A 16865-nucleotide genomic window follows, 5' to 3' on the forward strand; every position below is an offset into this window, starting at 1 on the left:
AGTATGACCATATTAGCCCGGTTCTGTCAAAACTGCACTGGCTCCCTATTAAACATCGCATCAATTTTAAAATATTGCTGATCACTTACAAAGCACTAAATGGTTTAGGTCCGCAGTACTTGAGCGAGCTCTTAACGCATTATAGTCCTTCACGTCTATTGCGATCTCAAAATTCCGGCCAGTTGGTAATACCTAGAATATCAAAATCGACTGCTGGCGGTAGATCCTTCTCCTATTTAGCACCAAAACTTTGGAACAGTCTTCCTACCATTGTCCGGGAAGCAGACACACTCTGTCAGTTCAAAGCTAGACTAAAGACACATCTCTTTGATCTAGCATTCACATAATACATTATAGACTTCTATAATTCAGTGTTAGGCTGCATAGATTAGGTCAGCTGGAACCGGGAACACTTCCCATAAATCCTGATGTACTCGTTACATCATAAGAAGAATGGCATCTACGCTAATTTTAGTGTATTTTGTTTATCCCGAGGTTTTCCCGCAGCCTGCCGGATCCAGGCCGTATCCAGATCTGATGAAGGACCTGCGCCTGGACCCGATGACAACGCTGTGCTGAAGTGCCAACTAGTCTCTCCCTATGGAGGATCCCTTTACCACTCTACAGATAAAGCGTCGTCGGGAAACTCAATTCGCGTATCTACCCCGAATTGATAAAATAAAATAAAATTCTGTATCAAAAATTATAAGGAAACACCAGTACTTTGTTTAGGCTTGGTTTGTAGGGAATTCCAAACCTGCGCACATATATTCAAACGCACATAACTATAGAACCAATTCTTAATGCGCATGTGACCGCCATCAGCGTTTCTCACAGGTTCGCGTTTAAAATCTGTGTAGAGAGAATGGTGTCGTCTTAGCTGCCCCTAATTTAATAACAAATGATTGTTGCGACGGAAGCGAATCAATCAAAACTAACTTTAGCTGGAAAATAACTTTATTAAAGAACCGCTATAAAGCCAAAACAATCTCTGTTACCTTAAATTATACGTTTATCTCTGTAAAGCTGCTTTGAAACAATCTACATTGTTAAAAGCGCTATATAAATGAAGATGACTTGACTTGACTTGAAGGTATTTATCTGACAAAATTATTTCAATTCAAGTCACGTATTTTCTACAGCGCTTTTTACAATACAGATTGTTTCACATGAGATTTACATTGATTACAGGAAAATAACGCAACAAAGTTAGTTTTGGCTGTACAGCAGCTCTAGAAGAAAATAGTGTCATTGTCCAACTTAAGTAGGTTCAGTGTTTTTAATTTCCATTGTAAAAATCATTAGTTATATATTTATATATTTTTTCTATACAGCCACTCTAGAGAAAACAGTGATGTCATCGTCCAGCTCAGTTTAGTTCTCAAATAATAGTCAACGCTGGCAGATCAATAATATTGTTGAATATTAAGTGACAAAAAAGGGCAAACTACAGCTACAGGTTTTAGGAAAAGTAAAAAGCTCACAGGAGAAAAAAAAAACATACATTGTCTACAACATAGTCATTTATTAATATTTAATTTTCTTCTCTTGTTTTTTTCATGTGTTCTTAATTTCTTTGTATGACAGCCTGGCTAAAAATTATGTCTGTACAATTTGGAATGTTTGTGTTATCACAAATAAACAATTGACTCTAGGCACAACTACACAATATGCTTACAAAATCTTTAACACATTTTGAATACTATTTAATAAAGGGTGAATCTGACAATTTTCCTTTGCCTCACTTTTCCACAGGGGATTCCACAGCATCAATACTAATTTGTGATAATTTTGCACAATGCAATTTTTTTTTTTAAATATTAAAGTTTCGGTGTCTTAATTAAATGATTTTATTATAATACATTAAATGATTGGTGTCATGCTGCAGTGACCTCACCCTTGCGGTGTTTGGTGTTTTAAGCCCCCAACGGCGCCTTCCAGGCAGCGAGGGGATGGGTAGGTTTAAGGTTGAGGGTAGGGTTAGCTGCCTCTAAGGAGCCATTGGGGGCTTAAAACACCATCGAGCCACCCTTGCAGGCTCACTATTGGCTTATTCAGTGGTTGAGGGCGGCCATTTTGGGTTGACATCATTGTAGTCCTTAGTTTGCAGCACTTAAGTCCAACTTCAGTCAGCACTTAAGATTCAGTCTTAGACTTTGTAGACTTTGTTTCTTAGAAAGTTGCTTTTAGTTTATTTATAAAAGTCTCCTACTCTTAGGGCGTTTTCACACCTGAAAGTCCACACCAAGGTCCGAACCAAAGTTCATGTTTTGATACATTGTATACATTCGGTTAGTTTTGGTTTGGTTTCACATTGCAATTATGCGAGAGCACTAAAGAACTTTACATGACATACTTGCGTCCTGTCGTCATCATCTATATGGGCTGCATCTTGACATTGATTGGTTTGTAAACGGACGTGCGTCTGACGTCAGTGTGTTGTCAATTCGCCGGGTAACTTTGACAAGAATGAATGAACAGACGCATATCGTTGCCACTATACTTTTATTATTATGGCATTACTCCCTGCAGCACCAACTATACTCGAGGCTAGTTCAAATTCACCAAATGAACGTCCTCGTTGTGCAAACATTTATCGTCGCCGGCAGGACGCTGGACAAATGTGTGTGTGTGTGTGTGTGTGTGTGTGTGTGTGTGTATGTACTAAGAATTTTTTGACACTTAAGTCAAAGCTTAAGACTATTCTTAAGAGCATTTCTTAGAAGTTTTATATATACGGGCCCAGATATCTGAAGTCCACACAAAAGCGTAGACTTCCATCTTTTTTGGAAGCGTCATTGTCTTGTACTTCTTCCTGAGCCTGCCTATATGGGACCAATCACTGAATCCTCTTGCTGCAACATCCCAATCACCCGATGGATTTCTACTGGGCCCATACACTCTTCTACAAGAGATTCATCACCATGTGCTGCTGCAAAACTGAGTTTCTCTAAGTTTCCTAGGCTTACCTGGCTGAGCTTCCAAATCTGCCCCAAAGTAAGGTAACATACTCAGGTCCTGAACATCTGCCTTTTGTTTCTGAGCCGTAGCCCGGGTCAGAGCTACACTGCGTTCCTTACCAATGCTTTCATTGCCATCAGTGAGTAGATCTACTAAAACAGGTAAGTCTTTGCCCAAAATCATTGGATATGGGAAACCATCCACTACACCTACCTACACCTACCGCCTGCCCCTGTACATTAACCTCAATACTTGCAGTGAGGTACTGCCTTTCCTCTCCATGAACACAACATATCTGTTCTACAGATGTATGACTCCTCAAAACTACAGGTACCAAGTCAGCTGCAATGCACCAGTGATTGCTTACTTCCTGTGTCTACAAGTGCCCTAACCTTTTGTCCATTAAGAACTAAATCAACATAAAACCTAGCTAACTAAATCAGCTAGGTCTTGGAACGGTGCACACATTGGCCTTAGTAGAAGACTTTAAACCAGGGCTTTGTTTGACAGAACCAACCTTATCACTCACAGACTTGCCTTCATTGATGGCTCGATCTGTAGTCGGGAAGGAGTGCTGGAGCTTGTTTGGGTCTTTACTCTCCTTCCACCTCTTGAATGTCCATAGCTGAGTCTTGAGTCGAGCTGCTACAAAGGTGTCTGCTAAGCTTGCAGCTTAAGCAGCAGGGCCAGGATCTCATTCCCTAATCCAGACTTGAAGATCAGGTGCCAGCGTGCGCAAAAGCTGCTCCAAAACAATTCTCTCTCCAATCTCCTCCTTAGTATGATGTTGTGGCTGCACCCACTTGGAATAATGTTCTTTAGGTCTGGCATACAACTCCTTTGGAGTTTCATCCTCCTTCAGCTCTGTAGAGTGGAACTGAAGACAATAAGTCTCTGAGTTGATATCATACTTAGCAAGAATGGCTGCCTTGACCTTTTCATAATCAAGGGAGTCTACCATGTCCATGTCCACATATGCAGCCCTAGCTTTGCCCTAGCTAGACACTAACCTAACTGCCCAGTTGGTTGTTGGTCACCGACACGCCATAGCGATTCTTTTAAATGTAGCTAAATAATGCTCTATATCGTCTGTCTCACTCAGTCGTTGCAGGTGTGGCTCCCTCTCAATTCTTAGCTGACTTTGATGGCCTTGCTGCTGGTGATGCCATCTGTCTGCTGATTGGACCATCCTGTAAAACTGAGGGTACTCGCTGGACTGTTGGTTGTAATGGAAGGCCATATTGGATACCACTGCCAGGCCGTGGATCTGGTGTCATTCTCACGTGCACTTCCTACTGTAGTAGAGAGAACTGATTCTGCATTGCTCTCCATCAAGCTTTCTGTTGGCCAGCCTCTTGCTCAATGCAGTGCTCTCGAGCCTGGTGCAGTGCAAGATGGGATCGGAACATGTCTCTTAGCTCCGCTAGTAAGACATCCTCAGTGATGCTCCCAAATTCACCATCATCTCCCTCCATCTCAGCTCTAGCAGGTGTCTCAACCTCTTCTCGCACCGACCGCACCTTTTTAGGAGTCATTCTGGGCCAACACTGTTGCCTGCAGTGGAGAGTAAAAAAATCAAAACTACAACGAAAATATTATGACATTTTTTTTTTTTTTGCACTCTTCTGACCATCCCACTTCCGACACCATTTGTAATAGAAACACAATAATGAATGAATACAAAAAGTTTCAAGTATTAATTAATATTTATTCAAACTTGCAAAAACATGAAAAATCCTAACCCAAAAATATAACATTAATGGAATAATTAAACAAAATAATTGCTAGTTGGCAATAATGCCAAATACAAACTTTCCGAAAATAACTTCCTCAAAAAATACCAAAAAGAACACCAAAAAAAGAAAAGTCAACAAAGTACAAAATACCTGCAGCACTCAGGCCACACTCTCCACTGCAGCAGCCAACAGAGACTAACTCCATTAAACAAAGACAAGCAAATTTATTCTGGCAGCCAACACCATTACCCCATGGGGAGGGACAAACTCAAATACAACACGTTACACATTTTCCCATAAATATAGAGTTTAGAAGAAACATTTTGTCATAATGTTCAAAATAAATAATATACTCTCTTATGCAACAGACGATATAATTTACAATACATTGAACAGGAAATAACAGATGCAACTCTGCCGCATTGTCCCTGAAACAGCCACGCTCAATTAATAAATAGTAGAATTCCAGCCTTAGTGGAACCAAAGATTCCTGCCACCATTTCCCCATTGGAGCTCTAAAATTATGGGACAGACAATACTGCATAAAGACAACAGGGGGTGCTTCTCAATCAAGGGGGTAATCCAGCACCCGGAAAGCGTACCTTCTATGGGGGCATCCATTGGCTAACAAGCCATCACCTGCTGTTAGCATTCCATTGACTCCCATTCATTTTGGCATCACTTTGACAGCGAATAACTTTACATTTGAGGCGTTTAAAGGGGTGGTATAATGCCCTTTTCACAAGATGTAAAATATGTCTTTGATGTCCCCAGAGTGTGTATGTGAAATTTTAGCTCAAAATACCCCACAGATATTTTTATATAGCATGTTAAAGTTGTCACTTTTTGAGGGTGAGCAAAAACGCACCATTTTTGTGTGTGTTCCTTTAAATGCAAATGAGTTGCTGCTCCCAGCACAGAGGGTGGAGCTTCAAGAGCTTGTGTCCTTTTACCCAAGCGGCAACATTCTGATCTGAAAAATGAAGCCTACCCGGAAGTGCGAAAAACTGCAATACATCGAAAATCCGCTAGAGGGAGGTCCCAAAAGGGAGCAAATGTCCATAGCCCCCATGTTAAAATGTCCGTTTTCACAGCATAAATTCATGTTTTTACAAGTTGGTCCCATGGACTTTTATTGTATTTTTCGATAGGTTCCGAGTGCCTGACAACTGTGAGGGGGGTGAATTTTTTTCTAACTCGTTAGTTTAGATCGTATTTAGTTATAAAATATATGACAATAAGGGCGTGGTTAACTTTGATTGACAGCTTGATTGACAGCTGACAAGGCAGCGCCACGGAGAATGACAACATAAGCAGCGCCATTTTTAAATACAGTTGACATATAATACTACTGTTTCTGTATCATGAAATGTAGTTTTAAGAGTTTTTCAGGCGAGAATGTAGTTGTTTAAAGCTCAAATCTGTGGTTTATTTAAAGATTTATGAAAATTTTATCCAGTTGATCCAGCGATGACCGGGTGCTCGGCGCGATGTACCCCGCCTGGAACAGTCTTACATCGGCTTGACGTTCTGGCGTTTGCCGCCAATGCCGCGGACTCTGGCGTCTCTGTAGTGGTTAAACATGAGATATAATTCATCTTGTGTATATCTAATGGGCGATTTTTGGTCTCGTGAATCTATATTTTTTCCCTGGGCAATCGTTTTGGCTGAGGGGAAGTTTCATAACTTTATAAGCTATTTAACTTTACCGATGTATGGTTAGACTCGCGCTGACTTTGTATGTTTGACTGAATTGTGTTTGCTTTATTTGTATAGCTTCTTATACCTTTTACTTATACTTTTATAATGGCTAACATTGATAAAACTGAAATTTAACAAAAAGAGACTGGGTTGAGTTTTTGTCATTTTAAATTTTAATACAACGAAGATGATATGTTTACTGCAAAATCTGTTGTTTTGTACAAATGCACATTGCCTGGACCATAAAATGTTTAATATTTTTATATTATATTTAAAATGAAAAGAGGCAGGTTTGTGTTTTATATATATATATTTTTTCATAAATAGGCAAACGTTATGTGCAGTTGAATATAATCAATATGCGTTGCCTGAACCACATTTGTGTGCCTATAATGTTTAAGATTTCTTTAAATGAAAACGAAAAGAGTTAGTATGGTGTTTTATAACATATTTCGTTGCCTGAAATATACACAGAGATAACCGGAGTAGCAGAGCGAGCTGAGTGACGTACGCTGCGTTAGAAGGTGGGCGGGGTTAGGATTTCCCAAGATTTTCCAAGATGGCGCCGCCCATACCCCCCATAAACGGCTTCAAACCCGTTCTTCAGAAAGTCTATGGGTGACGTCACAGACGCTTTGTCCATATTTTTTACAGTCTATGCTTTTACCTCACACACACATGCAATGGAAATTTCAAAAACTTTTAGCCTTTTCATGTTCAAACCGGAATCAGAAAGATGGAGACTCAAGAAGAAGTGACAACATGTAGACAACATTTCTGAATGGTTAGTTGGTGAATTTATGTAGATTATGTGTAGTTATCTTTTTGTCATTGATTAGCATATTCTGTCTTGATAATCTATAAATCATGTTGCGGGGGCAGGGTTTATGTAAATTTTAGGTTTAGTGATGTCACTAACTCGGGAGGAAGCTCGTGTAGTTCTTACCAGCCGTTTGTTGTAGTCCTTAAAAAGCGATTTCTTTAAAAGCAAATATCTCCCTTTGCTTTGAACTTTGAGCGTTGTAAATTTGCAGATGTTGTTTGTGCTCAAACAGCAACATTACACACTAACTAAAGTTAGAAAAGTGAAATCATATTCAACCACCCCTTTAAAGACTCCATTTGTCCGTATAAAAGGCTCCATTACCTTGTATCTTACACTATGGCCCCGTAGAAGCCGTTTTTGTAAAAACTGTTGCACAGTAGAGAAATTACCGTATAGACACGAGGAGAAGCTCGCAGGCAATCGGGGGGACATGGAGGCATAAAGTCCGATAAAGTCAAGGGAGAAGCCCATAGAGAGTTGTGAATGAATTTTAATTGATCAACGTTAATTAATCAACTAACATTTGTTTTTCTTGCAGGAATAACATTCATATGCTTTTAATGTGTCAAAACTCTTTGGGGAAAAACTTGTGACTTTGAGTAGTGTCTATGGGTAAAAATAACATAGTTTTGGGAAGTTAAACTAGACAGTCTGTTAGAACAAATGAAGTCATCATTAAAACCTTGTGATAAGTAATCACAAGATCAGAGTTTGCTTTACCTAGTAACAGAGGGGTTTGCATATGAAGAACCAATCAAATAGTGGGGAAATTATGTAATGCAGCATGAAATTTATGCCATACCCTGATTCTATAAAAACTGTTGTATATGTATTTTTCGGTGGGATTCTCAATGGAATTTGTCTGAGATCCTCCGGCCTTGCTTCTTGGGAGAGATTCCCTGAGAACTGCTCGGGAAGATCTCCTGGCCGTGATTAAAGCATTTAGAGGACAATTGCCAGAGTCTGTTTGTCAATTTATTCCTGCGCAGGAAGCTAGTTTAGGGAAGCAAGTTAGTTAGAAACTCGGCCAGTTGTCGACTGAAGATGCAAAAGCTAGAGTTTAAGGTATTGGTGTCGAGTGTAGACGCCAGAGATATTAAGGCAGGTGTCGAGTGTAGACGCCCCGGATATTAAGGCAGGTGTCGAGTGTAGACGCCCCGGATATTAAGGCAGGTGTCGAGTGCAGACGCCCCAGATAGTTAGGTTTAGGGAAAAATCCACGACAGAGTCATAAAGTTGCTCCTGCTCCTAGCTCATGGACAGCTCCTACTCACGCTCTCCGTTTCTGCAAGATTCGGAAGGGAATGATTCAGATTTCTTTTGGCACAGCTACTAGAAGACTTACAACTGTCAGACAGGTTGCTCACGTCACATCTACGTCGTCAAGCTCAGTTTGAGGCTGCGCAGTACGCTCAGCCATCAGAAAGTGAGTGCTTCTAATTGACTTCACTCATCTCCGTTGAAGTCCATGGGGTCGCTGTGTCCATTTCTTTTACTATGTTCTCAATATCCCTCCTCGTTTCTTCGCTCCTCCGTCCTCCATCCTATGACCCGGAAACCGATCGAGCTCAGCCATCTTGAAGGACATCTCAATTCTCTAATTGCACCATGAGGAGGCGAGGAACGAGGAGTGAGGAAGCTTCCAGAGTTATGAGCAAGGTGTATCCTTGAAAGGTGAAAGTCTTTCTTGTCGAGAAACCTGACGCACATATAAATTCTCCTCCCTCTTCACATCTGAAATAATTTTCATTTATGCTTTACCTTTGCAGTTTAAATACATCATATATCACACATATATCAACAGGGCATCTCACTTTATCTTTATTATTTATTAATTTCTTAAATAACCAAACTTTAACAACATAAGGGCAGATCCTTTGAGAGCAGCTGATGATGCAGTGAAGTGATGCTCGAGTGCAATATTCCCATATACAAATAAGCTTTCATTCGATCCCTCCATCCTCATTTTCTTTCCTTGCAGCCTTCCCTCGCATTCTACAGGGCGTGGAGCTGAGACGTGAGGAAAGGAAACGAGGATGCACAAATAAGAATTCAGAAGCACCCATGTATTTCATTCACTCATTTCGATTAATAAGTGTGTGTGTGTGTGTGTGTGTGTGTGTGTGTGTGTGTGTGTGTGTGTGTGTGTGTGTGTATTGATAAACTCAAGTCCATGTTAAATGTCTGGTCAATCCGTGACCATCACAAACACCCACTTCAAAGGTCCATGCATGGTACATTTATGACCAGTACATTTGATTTCTTTCAATCAGTAAGAACCACCTGAATCTGAAGCATTCCTTCCCATCAGGATCTATATTAATCTGAGTTGAGACAGCTTGCAAATTGAAAGCAATGGAAGGTGGGCCACTGATATAGCTGGTGCTGTGCTATAATTAAGCCCTGTGAGACTTCAGTCAACCAAACCAGACCCAAATTACTCTACAGGTCATGTGCGCATACCTTTCCATGAATAATACTGCACTCCACAAGCTGCTTTAATACAGTGGCAATTATAAATCTTCTGTAATACACAAAAATTTAGATTTTTTTTTTGTTGTTGTTGTAAATTAGTGTTCATACATTTACAGAACATACAAAAATTGTGCAACTTTAAGCTTTATTTGTGTATGTTAAAAAAGGAAATAACCAGACACACACGCATCTGAAATAAGCCTTTTCTGTCAACGTTACAAAGTAAAACCTTCACAGCTGTAAGTAAACAGCAAGCCATTTTCTAGTATGGTTAAAATGTTTTGTGTTGAGCGTTTTTTCCCCTAAACACAATTTATTAGTTATTTCTGTACAGCATGAACAGACATTCATGGCTTTGAAAATGAAACAGCATTTGATTAAAACAAAGTGCTTCAGTTCACACCAATACCAATTAACAGCATAAATATGTATCAACAAATAATACATATTAATTAGGCATCAGCAAAAATGTACTATAACACATCAGAGTAGAAGCTTTTCAATGTATTACTAAAAGTGTGTCTATGTAGCTCTTCATCTCTTTAATTTGTTTTTTATATGGGAACTATGCTTTTGCACAGATTTGGGTTTCTGTTTCATATTGAAAAACAAAGCGAAACACACATGCAGTAGTCAGAGTAAAATTAAAGCCATGCTCCCAGTTCTGGTAGGACATACCACATCTGGAGTATTTTCTGAAATATTCATACAGTGCTTAAGACTGGATCAAAAGGCAGACTGGTGAAAACGTGTTCTCTCACATTGGTAAATTAATAATTTAAAAATCCTTTCCCCCTATTTTTCTCCCTTGTCCTGCTCACTTTCCTTCCTCAGTACCCTAGTCCGACCTGTTCTACCTTCTCTCATCATCCTGCCTCTTTTTGTCAATTCCATGGTTACTTTTTCAAGCATCTTTTACACATGTCAATCCTGAGCTTGTACTCCGTCATTTAATACAAAATGCATAATTCACCAGCAAACACACAAACTTTAAAGTGCCTCACTTTTATGTTTATAATGAACTATTTTCTTCATCAAAAATATATCAAAGTGCTGAAAACAGACTTGCAAGTAACTTGAACATACTTTTACAGAATAATGAAGAGATCTGTTTAATGTTTAAAAAGTTGGGTTTAATTATTTAATGAGTGAAGTGTTTAGGCCCCTTCATGAACGGACTGTTTTCAACACCACAACGATGGAGGGGGATGCCCTACAATATGCTTAAAAACCATGAATAAAGTAAGTACAAAAGTGAGTGTGATTGCTTTTTATACATCAGATCAGGATAATGAAAGATTGGGAAAATCATGAGTTGGTGAAATGCAACTTGGCTTGTTCCAAATTCGGGGCATTGCTAAAAAACACAATAGAAAAGGTTACAATAATTACACTAAGCAGATGTGATTACGGGCCATACAGACTTTGACAACACAACATGAATGCAACATGTCAAAGCAGAACATTTAGAAAGAAGCTTTCTATGTGGGCTACTTAAAAAGAATAATTTGAATAATTTGTGTGACAGTATTTAATAGGCATGTCTTTAAATCCCCTAATTTTTTTTTTAGAAAATGAACAGTAAAGACAACACACACAAAATATACTGTATATTGTAAAAATTGTTAGAACCACACCCCAATCCGAGGAGCCAGTCTTGGCATCCGCTTCTTTTTGGTGTCAGACTCCTTCAGCAATAGTTTCTTTCTCCTAGTGTCAAAAAAACCTATAGAAATGAAATTTAGTTACTATGAGGGAATCTGATGAGCTTTGACTTTTATTAAGTCCACAAAACAACAACACAAAATGAATAAAAACAACTTGACTAATACTTGAAAACATATTAACCGTGGCTCTAGGAAACAGAAGGGAAGAATTCAATTACTTTAAATCAATAACTGGAACATCTTTGTAACCTTAAAATTCTTTTCCAGATACTGTTGAGAGCTTAAAGCAGTCAAAAGCAAGTTGTATTGGCTAAAAAAATTGCCTGCTGAAATACATTTCATCATGAGTAAGCGCCGCCTCCACCACAGCTGGGACACAAACCTTTAGCAAGTCCCAGATTCTGCAGGCCTCTGTCCTCCTCTTTCTCCTCCTCTGAAGGGTTCTGGGCCACATTTCGGAGGTAACGGTTGTGTGGGGCGGTGCTAGAGAGAGCATTCTGTCTGCGGCTTTCCTCCAATACATTGTCATCAGAAATACCTGTGAGCAAGACCAGACACAGTTCAGATGAATTTGCATTAAATGTTGATTGCCTATTTATGTTCTTTATTATTATTATTATTTACATGCTTTAAATGCATGCAAACTGGGACATACCTAATATTATTTATAATGTAGTCATTATAATTACAAGAATTCTTCTCTCAGTAAAGTTGCCAAAGGCTATTTAAGTCATCGAAAGTCATAGTACTTCAAGTACTTAAAATGAAAATGTGTTACAGATAACACCTCAGAAAAAAACATAATACTGAGATCAGTAAAGATCAATATGTGGTTTACAAGCAGATGTCCTGTAGGAGTTCTGTGGCTGGTTAATAGTACAAGCAAACCCAAACAAGCTCGGTGTTGTGTTTGCTGAAATGCAGTTTTTATGTAAGCACAGGCTCCGCTGTGATCTCTGGGCAGTTATTTATTTCTCTAAAATCTGACATCATTCGATTTACTTCAGGGCGTCAATTCCTTCTCATATTTTTCTGCATTGTTTATGAACAAAAGTAGACAGAGGGCTTAAACCCGAATAGAAAAACAAAAATTTTATATGACATCAGTGTAACAACACACACAACAAGACTAAACTATTCATTGTCTACTCCATCATAATTTGAGATGATAATATTCAATACACAATCAATCATTTAGTCAACCTTCATGAATTATGTTAATTTAATCACTGCAACTTACTGTACCGAATAAAACTGACAAATGATATGGAACATTAGCAGTTTATAATAAATACATTGGGTTTAATGTTTCATTCATGTGAAAAATCTGTCAGTGCTCACCTAGAGTCATAAAACAAACATGATCAAGTAAATTATTATTGAATTCCTGAGATGTCCAAAAAGCATACAAATCAGAAATATTGCTTGTTTCAGAAAGGCATAATCAGTTTTATCTATATCAGATCATGCCTTGCATGTGTTAGTCATTATGATACATGCAAGGCTTTACTCTCATTGAATCATTCCTCTCTGTGCCAAACCACCTCCATTTATTATACTGAACTGATTCCATTACGTGCTTCAAGGCAAAAGTTGTGAGATGCAAAATAAGTAAATCTGACAGTAAATAATTAATAAAAAACTTCTTAAATTTCATCTGTCACCTGCTTAGTCCCTCAAATTAAGTTTTTGAAACAAGTTATGGTTGTTTGTTATAATACAGTATTGAGTTTGTTTTATATTGGATTTGTTTTATATTTTGATTTTTTGACGGAGAAGTTTTCTGCTTCTGTTCAAAGTTACCAAAATGTGTTTATCATTTTACTGACAATATTCTGTGTGGTTGTACTGTGCTGCTTTATTTTAACACAATCCTCATTTTCAGTCAGTTTGTTCTTTTTTTGACTATCATTATAAAGTCTGATCATGTCACATTATTCTGGCAGAGAACCACCTGACAGTCCATCTGACAAATAAAGTGATCAACACCATTTATTTAGCTTTTATCTACCATTTAGAAACGGGTAAATCTGACACAGATGATACCATAACAGTATTTAATATATATAGGATGATCAAAATTTCCATCATTCTAAAAAATAAGTACTGATAATTTCACAGGCAGTTTTATTAATTGCCTCAAACTAACTCTGAATGTATTTTATAGATTTGAATCCATGAACATCAAATAATTCTACTAATCCAATCATTAGTTGTTCTTCTTGTAGCCCAGTACCTCAGATATCAGTTCAACCATGAAGTTTGGAGAAAATTGTATCTTCTTTTTCTTTCAATTTATTAATTTTGCAGTTTAGCAAGGAGTAACGCTGGTAACACTATCTGCCACTGACAAAAATATTGAAGACTCTTTTTTGTATAATTATTTAATCCATCATGATCCTAAGTTAAGGTTATATTCACCAGACTTTGTATTCACTATTGCAAGTGTTGTCTCCAATGATACTAATAACACAGTCTTGTACATTTTTCATATCACACTTAAACTGCCTTTTACAGACACTCCACAAACACAAAAGTGTGTGAGAAAACTGTGTAAAAAGAAAGAAAAAAAAAGTTTTTTGTTTTTTTTTACAGCTCCTTAAGTGCTCCTTGCCTGACACCCACAACCCCCTTTTCCCCTTAATCGAGATGCATTCATTCATATTTCATGTGGAACGCGTTTATTGTGATTAGTCATGTAAATAGATTGAGATTTCTTTATTCTTTTCGCGTGTTAATTTACATTTATATTGAATTAGCGTACGGAATAGGGGCTCGGAAGAGAGAAAAGAGAGGCTGATTATGTGTGCAGATTATGGGCACATCTCGTGGCTATTGTGTTGTGTAATTAAAGGGGAGAGAGGAGAAGAAAAGGGACAGATGCTGCTTCTCAAACTACCAAACCGTTTTTCATCTCCGGAAAAGGCCTGCGTCTGCTGCAACACCCTCCTCTACCAACCAACAATCCCCCAAAGAAAAGATGAAAAATAGAATACATTTAGAGGACAAGCCACACGCTTTTACCACATCTCTTGTTGTCTGGCGGACTCTTGTATTTGAGCTTGGAGTAGGGGATCACTGTGACCCGGGCCACAACAGCAGCTGCCTAAGGTGACACTGGGAAATGTCATTGTTTGTAGTATATGGATATTATAAAAGCTTTTAGCATAAACAAGTTCATTCGTTTAAGTAATAACACACTCAGAACTATGTTAAATGGATAGTTCACTCAAAAATGAAAATTCTGCCATTCTAAACCTGTTGGACTTTCTTCCGAGGAACATAAAAGAAGATATTTGAAGAAAGTTGCTAACAAACCCTTTTGGTGAACATTGAGTTTACTGGGACATTTCTCAAAATATCTTCTTTTGTGTTCAGTCGAAATAAGAAAGTAATACAGGTTAGGAGCGAAATGCTGGTGAAATGATGACAGAACTTTCATAACTATCCCTTTAAAGTTTTTTTTTTAAACAAGATGCGCATGAGAGCCCCTTCGAATCGTAATTACGACTGGGAACATCAGAGACCATTTTGATATTCCAGTGGATGAAAACCTTCAACATGGCACAAAAGAGGACAGTTTCAGTAGTGAATGGTTGCTAATGATTAAATATTGTAAATATAGCTACCTTGTTAGCTGTTGCAGTTTCGGTCATATACATTTATGTATATGTGTTAATGAATGTCTGTTGCACACTGTTGCACAAAACAAGTACATGTATTCGACAATATACTCAGGAAATAGGAAACTGGCCATCTTGCTATCACATAAAATGTGATATACTTCTAAATGCAACTTGGGATGTAGGAACAAGCATGTGAGGGCAGCAAAAGACCTCTAATCAAAAGCCTACTAATCAAAACCAATAGAAATTTGCTCATGTATCTCTAAAAAGAAAACAAATGAAGGCTCAGTAGAGGGGAAAATGGCAAAAGAGAGTGACACATGAAATGAAAGATAAAGGTAGTGATATAAATGAGAGAACGTGACAGTGAGAAAAGTATAGAGGCCCAAATGTCAGCACAAAGCGTAATGAGTGTATGGTAAAACAGAGAGACAAAAGCAGTCTCAATGTCCACGCAAATGATTGGATGGATGTGTTATTACCCGGGGTCGTCGTAAAATCAGTCTGTTACCGAAGGCGCATGTCCCTGCAAACATGTGCATTCACGCAAATCAAGGCGCACTGTCTAAATCCCAGTCAGGGACTGTACATGGAAAATAAGTGTCCCGTTCACTAGCTCTCAGTGGAGTAAAAACCCTTGGCGTTAAGGTTTCTCATCCTCGTCGAGCTTTGAATAACAAGCAGTGTTTATTCGTCCATGAAAGGCAGCGGGAGAGATCATATCTAGCTTTTTAAATATGGAGGGGAAATAAAAAAGGAAATAGAGAGGCTTTCGCAAGCCTGGTGTATTCAAGAAGCAGGAGTATTCAAGGTGGTGTTTTTATTGTTTGAAAGCGTCCTTGCTTTCAGATCAGTATATTATGGTGGTTACTGGTTATCCCTGTGGTAATCCATTATCATTTAATTACGCTGTGTGGTGAAATAAATATTTTTGGCGGGAACAATTAATTAACTACAAGCTTTTAATACCAATTTAGTAAAGATATGTTTTCTCTGTTCAAATCCTTTTTTTTTTTTTCATTACATGGCTTGTTTCAAAGAAGATATGCTTTGTTGTTTGAGCTGCAATTGGCACACTACCATGCGTTGGGGTTTGATAAAGTTACCCATGAAGTCTAAAATAATTCTGTTAGTTTTCTTAAAGGAACACTCCAGCGTTTTTTGAAATAGGGCTTATTCACCTTCTTTCCTACATTTAGATAGGTGGGAAAATGTATTTTTGTCTCAGTGCATGCATTGTTTTAGTTTGACAGGGTCGGCGCGAGCTTAGCTTAGCTTAATGAATGGAATCCTTTGTTGCCAGCTAGCATGTCCTGAGTAAAAGTGATTAATTTTTTTTTTTTAAAACACCTAATTACTTCTTGTGGCCTGCGTATTCACAACGAGTACAGATAGCGATGCAGATTAACACTAGGCGATTTCTTAGGCAGATATTGACTTGGGACTATATTAGGGTGAAGGACAGGCGAAGGACTGCTACTTGGGCGCAGAGATATCAAGCAACACATGAAATCCCACGACTTCCGTCAACATACAGGCGTGAATAGTAGCTGGCTATTTTTCCTACAGTACATGAATAGCGATGAACATGGCTGATTTTGTGAGAGACGAAGAGGGTGACTTCTCAGACAGTCAAGATCCAGAACCATACCTCTATGAACCAGAGTTTTCAGAAGAGGAGCTGCGTGCTTTGGAAATAGAACGACAGGAGGAGGAGGAGGAGGTTGCGATCACTCAACAGCCTGAGGACGTGAGGATGAGAGCCAGCACGAACTGGTGGTGTTAATGTGGGGGAATATGCCAATCTATGCCGACTGAAATAGAGTGTCTATGCTGTGGCGAGTGGGACAAGTTACTGCCATCGATGACCATG

General features: G+C 38.5%; 1 protein-coding gene across 3 annotated transcripts in view; it reads right to left on the reverse strand.

Moving 5' to 3' along the window:
* Positions 1-9825: 9825 nt before the first annotated feature.
* The window catches only part of dnajb6b (DnaJ heat shock protein family (Hsp40) member B6b), a 29542-nt gene continuing 22502 nt past the window's right edge, over positions 9826-16865 (reverse strand). The window contains exons 9-11 of one of the 3 annotated variants that reach the window (XM_079865735.1): positions 11749-11904; positions 11337-11425; positions 9826-11056 (exon numbers count right to left, since the gene is read on the reverse strand). In XM_079865735.1, the coding sequence (XP_079721861.1) occupies positions 10913-11056; positions 11337-11425; positions 11749-11904 (389 nt within the window). In that variant the 3' untranslated portion in view covers positions 9826-10912. Of the gene's footprint in view, positions 11057-11181; positions 11426-11748; positions 11905-16865 lie in introns of those variants that run through there. The other 2 variants (XM_079865736.1, XM_079865737.1) reach the window with 2 other exon arrangements.

The sequence above is a fragment of the Squalius cephalus genome (genome assembly GCF_949319135.1).
Source record: "Squalius cephalus genome assembly, chromosome: 3".
Lineage (NCBI taxonomy): Eukaryota > Metazoa > Chordata > Actinopteri > Cypriniformes > Leuciscidae > Squalius > Squalius cephalus.